This window comes from Nematocida parisii (assembly GCF_000250985.1).
Source record: "Nematocida parisii ERTm1 unplaced genomic scaffold supercont1.35, whole genome shotgun sequence".
NCBI lineage: Eukaryota > Fungi > Microsporidia > Nematocida > Nematocida parisii.
Window position 1 is genome coordinate 1 of NW_013524680.1, and position 747 is coordinate 747.

General features: G+C 32.5%; 1 protein-coding gene across 1 annotated transcript; it reads right to left on the bottom strand.

The window, feature by feature from the left end:
• Positions 1–316: 316 nt before the first annotated feature.
• On the bottom strand, positions 317–724 carry NEPG_02656 (uncharacterized protein; the record flags this gene model as incomplete). The annotated part of the gene is made up of 1 exon (XM_013205029.1): positions 317–724. The coding sequence occupies exon 1, from the start codon at positions 680–682 to the stop codon at positions 317–319; it is 366 nt and encodes a 121-aa protein (XP_013060483.1). The 5' UTR covers positions 683–724.
• Between the last annotated feature and the right edge of the window lie 23 nt (positions 725–747).

A 747-nucleotide genomic window follows, 5' to 3' on the forward strand; every position in this document is an offset into this window, starting at 1 on the left:
GTTATACTGCCATGTTTATGTAAATATTCAGATAACTCATGCAGTGCTATATTTGTGCTAGTCATAGCATACAGCACAGTAAAACAACTTGCAACTATTTAACCCAGACATCTATTCTAATTTAGAGGAAGACTCAAAGGAGTAGAGATGGCTTACTACAGCACCAGGTCTAGCACTTCTGTGCCCTTCGGACTACGAATCTGTGCACACTTAAACCGCTTCCTAAACACAATGAATAGCTCTCCTTTCACTCTCTTCTCTATCTTGGCTATGTAGCAGGGTAATAATGGTGTTATTTCTCATGAGTACACCAGATTCAATATTCACTTATGCATTTATACATATAAAACGATTCAAGAGGCTCTAGAACGTCTTTTTTGTTCAATTCAGCAATTTCGCTTATTTTGCTCATAAGACAGTCGTATTTTTCAACAATTTCTGGGTATTCTTCATCACAAAATAGATTCTTACTCGTTTTTAAATCTTGCAATATATCGAAATAATTGTCAAAAATCCAACTATCCCATATGTTATCTTGATTAAAATTATAATTAACATCTATTTGATCCATTAGAATCTTTACAATCTCTTTCGTATCTTTTAAATTGCAATAATTACCAGATCCTACTTTGACAATCCATCTTAAGTAAATAACAAATATATTTGATCCATCTGGCTGCATAACTGTTTCATATATTATCTTTATGAACTCTAAAAGTGTTTCAGTTGACTTATTAGTCTTTATAG